General features: G+C 37.9%; 1 protein-coding gene across 1 annotated transcript; it reads right to left on the bottom strand.

The window, feature by feature from the left end:
- Positions 1 to 1013: 1013 nt before the first annotated feature.
- Positions 1014 to 2427, bottom strand: LOC104230470 (LOB domain-containing protein 16). The gene is made up of 2 exons (XM_009783294.2): positions 2049 to 2427; positions 1014 to 1517 (listed from the first exon to the last, which is right to left on the bottom strand). The coding sequence occupies exons 1-2, from the start codon at positions 2328 to 2330 to the stop codon at positions 1152 to 1154; spliced, it is 648 nt and encodes a 215-aa protein (XP_009781596.1). The 5' UTR covers positions 2331 to 2427; the 3' UTR covers positions 1014 to 1151.
- Between the last annotated feature and the right edge of the window lie 3573 nt (positions 2428 to 6000).

Here is a 6000-nt window from a genome sequence, read left to right as displayed (position 1 = left end):
CATCAGGATCTGCGCGCGGCATTATCAGTGCGCGCGTCGCTGTTGTCATTGGTGGCTTGGGTGCTGGCGAGAGGCATCGGTGGGGCGACAGAGGCACATGCGCGCTTGTCACTTGGCGCAGTCAAGACCACGAGGCCGACCATGGCGCTAGGCATTGTGAAGCTTGCTAGGCCGCCATGGGGCGGGGCTAAGGGGTTATGGGGCGTGTCTGGAAAGCAGTCCATGACATGTATAATGTGTAATTTTTTAATGAAGAGGATTTGGATGGACCCCTTGCGCCCCCGATTCTGTCGTCACCATGTATTTGGAGGACCCAAATCTTTTTGACGGCGTACCTTATTAAGGTACCATCAATGTCCACAAAAGTTGTCTTATCTGTCCTGACAAACACTGCGTTGACCTTATTATAGCAGAATCCAAACACTTAAAAGGAATAGATTTGATGTGAGTTCTTGCATCCGCTGTTTTCAACTTGTAAAAGACTACTCCAAATCCTCAGTCAAATTTGGAGGTTGATAGACTTAGCTTATTGAATAAATAGGCTTGGTCTATTGTTACATTAATTAGATTCAAGATCTTCGAGAAACGAAAATGGAAAGTAGTTTTATCCTTCTCGATGCAAAGGCCAGTAAAAGTCATAAATGTGGATATCATAATCAGTACTACTCAAATTTCGAGACTTCTTCCACAATGTCAAAAGGGTGCCTTCTTATTTATTGTGGGGTCATTAATTAAATGCTACTCCCTTGTCCCATTTTAATTGTCACTTAATTAGTTCAAAAAATTTGTCCCAAAATAATTCTCAATTTAAGATTTTAACACTAATTAAAAAATGGCACAGAGGGAGTAGTACATTTCTATTTTTCGAAGCAGCTCGCTAAAGACCCCGGTATGAACCATGTAAATGGGGAGTTAAAACTTGGAGGTAGATATATGCTCAGACTTGTGTGGATTCAATTGAACTTATTTTCTTTCTATTCAGATTATGCATACAAATGCAAATAACATTAATATGTATTCTAAGATCGTAACATACTGACTCTAAATCCTAAATTCACACAAAGATAAGAAAAGATGAGATCAAAGTTGTTTTTTCTTGTCATTTTTCCCCTCTCTCTCATAGTCTATGTACACACATATATATATATATATTAGTTCTTCATCATCCTGAGAGCCAAAGCTTGAAGTTCACCCAACTCAGTTTGAGAAGGTCTCTTCCTGCTAGTAGCATAGGCTGCTTGATAAAAGACTTGATCTCGGCTCTCTATCTCTTGCACATTCACTCCATCACTGTAATGATCAACGGATTCCAGTGAACTCTGTGGTGATGAGTTGGAGTTCATTGTATATCTTGGATTATTATTATTATTATTATTAGCTGGGAAAGATGATGCCATTAGCCCTACTGATGCTGCCATATTGTTGGGCCATTGAGGATATGAATTTCTTGAATTATTTATTAAGCTTTGTGCCATTTGAGCCTTCACTTGCATCAGTTGAGCTTGCAGGTATGCTACCTAACAAATATAACCAAATTGAAATCAATTACCAGGAGAAGAAAAAAAGCTTGAGAATTTAATTACAATAGAAAACCACTATCTATTACTTTGGTTGAAACTTTGATAGCATTAAAGCATTGTTCTCATACTAGAACTGTGTTTTGACCTTAAACATCGAACACAGAAGAAATTTTGTGGAAAAAACATAAGTGAGAGAAGTCCTTTTTTCATTTTTTATGAATAATGTTTTTCAAGAATAATATCTTTTGATGGTTGGTGGCTAGAAAGGACTTATTTTCTTCGAATTCCTTCACACCCTCAATCTAAAACAAATTAATTAATGCCTTATAGACATGTTATAAGCAGCTTTCTCCCACATAGTAAATCATACTTGCCATTAGCAACAAGTTTCCATTTCATACTTCAAATGGTTCAAGGACACATAACAGGAAATATATATAGAAGAAGGATGGCAAACCTAAGGATAAGGATTTAACTTATATACGCAAAGAAATTAGTATATTTAAACATGTTATATATAGCAGTTACCTGCTGTTGTAAAGCGAATATATGAGCAACACAGCCATAGACAGGATCTTTGATCCTAGCTTGTGCTTCATAAGCTATGGTAACAACAGCTTCACAGCGATCAGCCACTGGAACATGCAGCAACAGTTTAGAAACATTACTTGCTCCAAACACCTTATGAATTGCTGCAAATCTAGCTGGCCCTTGTTCTGAACAAAAATAAGGAGCAAATATACAGTCTGCAGCACATTTGCGGCGCAGAAATTTGCATGCACCACAAGGTGATCCTGTCCCTGAAGCCATATTAGCGCGCGCACACACACAGAGCTAGTGTTCAAAAAGAAAAGAAAGAGAAGAAAAAAGAGACACACGAACACACTAGGAAATGGTGCAGATATGAAACTGAGAGGAAGATAATTAGGTGGGGCTAATACGGGGAGTTTTTATAAGGAATGTGAATAGATGGGGACATAGAAGGTCTGTGTGCAGGGTTCTAAGGGGACATTTATTAATGGCTTCTGCAATTTACACACTCAAGCTACTATAATATATATAAAAAAAATATACATTTGACAGTGTAAATAATTAGTACTCCTATTTATGTTATCAATATAATGTAGTTTATCGTCGTTGTTGTTGTTGTTTTCAGATAACTAATTGCACTAGTTGCACTAGTTATAAGTAGTTATTTTTAGTTATCTTTTAGGTAATATAAGTATAAAAGCTCTTTTATTTGAATTTTTCTGATTAATTACCTTATGTATACAAGGTTAAATTATATCTCACACACACACATTAGATCCGCTTTGGCACAAGTCAAGAGCTCTTTGTATTTTTATTTCTTTAATAAATATCCTGAATCTGCCATTGAAAGGCATAAATATTACACTCTCTTTTATATTTTATAGCTTGAGTGTGTATATTTTATTTGATTTGTTAAGTTTCTTAGACCAGATTAGTTTAATTTGCATTAATATATTTGTTCCAATTGAGGAAGAAAAGCCCAAAATCTTTTTTTTTTTTTGGGTAGTGTTTGTTTACCAGTCGTAATAGTAGTGGTGACAAGGGAGAGGGGCCACTATTATTTGTCCTGTTGTTATATTGAACGTTACGTTTAATTTTTTTAATGCAGAAAATAGCTTTCCATGTCCTATTTGTTAAATAGTTTCCCGCCGAACGCCGCACCTGGGAACTGCTGCTTCTTATTTGTTGCTTTCTGAAATAAAATGTTGCTTTCTGAAGAGAAAAAAAAATTGTTTTCTTTTGATCCTAGCTAATGACACGTGGTGATGATGCTTCTAAACTTTGACTTCCAAGCTGGGCCGCATTTTCTTTGTTTTCAAATATATTTTTCTGGTGAATTATTCCTGTAAAACAATTGAACGAGAACATAGAAGAGGAGAGATCTAGTTTTGATGCAATTAAAAATTCTATGTTTAAGTCTTACAGTGTATTACATTGGTTTGAGGGAGAAATTATGAAGTTTCCTTGTATAATTTTATCTCCTGAGTAGATTTTCTCTCGACTACATTTTTTGTGTTGAGTTAGACCTCGAGTCTTGATCCATTTCTGTTCTGCTCCTAATGATTGGCCCCCATTATGTTATCTAGGCTATCAAATTCCAGTTTGAGCGCACAAATTGTGGCAGTGTGTCTCGTATAGATTAAAAGAATGAAGTCTAGTTTTCTCATATAATTTTGGACGAAACTTACATCTTATGAGATAAATGTCCAGTTTTGAGCGCCCAAAATTAAGCATTCACAAGGAAGTTGGAGGGTAGCGCTTTCACTAATTTTATGGTCTCCTTAGTGGAATATCAATATTTTAATATTTTCAATAACACAAAGTTAAAGAGGAGAATTTTTCTTTTGGAAAAGCCTTTAGTCATCTGACTCATCTCCTCCCAATTCAATAATGTAAGCCCACAAATGAAAATAATTGGCATTAGCGAGTATGATATATAGAAAAAGCAAGAATTGTAACTAAAGAGGAGGTCAATGACTCTTTTGACTTTGAAATATGGGTGAAGGAAACAGAGCTACTAGTTTCCTTGGTTATATGCGTTCATTAAAAACCTTTGAAATAAAGTTTAGAACTTTCGAGTCCTCAAAAATTTTCGCTAAATAAGTGCTGCTATGCATATACATGACCTCAGATTATAGCAAGGGAGTTAAAGTGTTGCATCTACTTCGAACATGGTTGAGGTTAATGAACATTACAAGCATTGTAGTGCAATAGATATTCCTCCGCCCTTAATCAGAAGTTTCGAAACGACCTCTGAATATGAAAATTTCTGAAATTAGTCAGGACCGGTGTGGGAAGTCGGACCCCCCCCCCCCTCCCCCCCCGAAAAAAAAAAAGCTAATGAACCAACTAACAACCAATGTATTCTCCAAGTCTCAACTCGATCACTGCTTGTACTTATATAGATAGTATTCTTATCCTATACTATTCATATACAAGAACTATTTGTTCCTGAATATTGCTCACAAACGGGCAACAGGTAGAATTACTGTGAAGAAGAGTTGTGTATGAGTCAAAAACCATCTTTAGTCGAAATAATATTAGTAAAACATTCCTGGGATGCCATGTGTCGATGTAAATATTGTTGTGTGCTGTTGCTGCCATTTAAATATTCCTACATAGTATTTATTTTACTTCTGAGAACTTCATCTTTTAGTTATTATTGTTAACTAAGATTAACTCTCATTTATATAAATTTAATTAGTTGAACCAAGATCCATATTTTTTAGTCAAACAGCCTGGCGTCGTCTGTGGGAATTTCTTAGTTAAATTTTTAGTTTCATCTGGATCTACAATTAACGCAAGTCACTAACATCAAAAATCCCGAGATCTCCTTTCTTTGTGCGTACAAAATCCTACATGGCAGGTAACCAAGGAGAAAGGACAAAAATAACAAGTGACTTCCCGAGCAACCTCATGGATGTTATCAACGAAAGCTGCTATGTAGGCGAGGACGTGACGCCCAACGCGTCCCCTAGGTCTGAGAGGTCGCCTCCCCCACATTGCAGCATAACAAAGCCCCGTGGAAAAGGGGCCTCTACGTTTGCAGAAGAAGGGATGCCCCAGCTGTGAAAAAACTCCTCATGGCTGACTGACGCGCTAGTGAGTGTCCTCACAAACCTGCTTCAGACATGACTGCAAAAACAGCAAGAGCTTGCATGATACAACAAACAGACGAGCAGTACAACGACCCAGCCCTCCGACGACAGGTATAACTCACAATATTACAAACAGTGCAGGTGACAGCGCCCTTGCTTCCATTCTAAAGAGGATGGAAGAAATGGAGAATGAAAATAAAGCACTCCAAGACCAAATGAAAGAACATCAAGAATGAGTTAACAAGGGCGCTCCTATACTGCTGCCAAAAAGGGATGTCGGCAGGTTCGTAGAGCAGTTGTACAGCGATGAAGTAGCCACGCATGTCATACCAAAGACCTTCAAAATGCCTCCCTACCTCAGGATATATGACAGAATGACCGATTCTGAGGATCATGTGACTCACTACGTCACCTCCGTGAAAGACAACGACCTCGTCAAGGAACAAATGTCCTCTATTTTGCTGAAGAAGTTTGGCTAAACCCTTACGGGAGGGGCATTAACATGGTATTCGCATCTACCTTCCCGCTCCATAGAAACTTTCGAGGAAATAGCTGATAAGTTTGTAACCACCCATGCCGGAGCCAAGAAGGCCGAAGCAAGAGTAAATGACATATTCGTTGTTAAGTAGTCCTTGGGAGAAGGACTAAGGGACTTCCTCTCCCGGTTCAACAAAGTAAGAATGACTCTGCCGAACGAATCCGAAGGTATGGTAGTTGTCGCTTTCCATAATGGACTGAGTAGGGATGGTTCAAGAGCAACTAGAAAATTGTTGAGCCGATTGATGAAATATCCCCCAACAACTTGGGACAAAATCCATAATGCTTATTGTGCCGAGGTTCGAGCAGATGAA

The sequence above is a fragment of the Nicotiana sylvestris genome, chromosome 9 (assembly GCF_000393655.2).
Source record: "Nicotiana sylvestris chromosome 9, ASM39365v2, whole genome shotgun sequence".
Taxonomy (NCBI): domain Eukaryota; kingdom Viridiplantae; phylum Streptophyta; class Magnoliopsida; order Solanales; family Solanaceae; genus Nicotiana; species Nicotiana sylvestris.
Note: the sequence above shows the minus strand (reverse complement) of the source record. Positions and strands in the feature narration are given on the sequence as shown.

Coding starts and splice junctions, on each gene's coding strand:
- LOC104230470 (XM_009783294.2), bottom strand. CDS start 2,330: ATGGCTTCAGGGACAGGATCACCTTGTGGTGCATGCAAATTTCTGCGC. Junction 1,518..2,048: donor TATTCGCTTTACAACAGCAG/GTAACTGCTATA, acceptor TATATTTGTTAG/GTAGCATACCTGCAAGCTCA.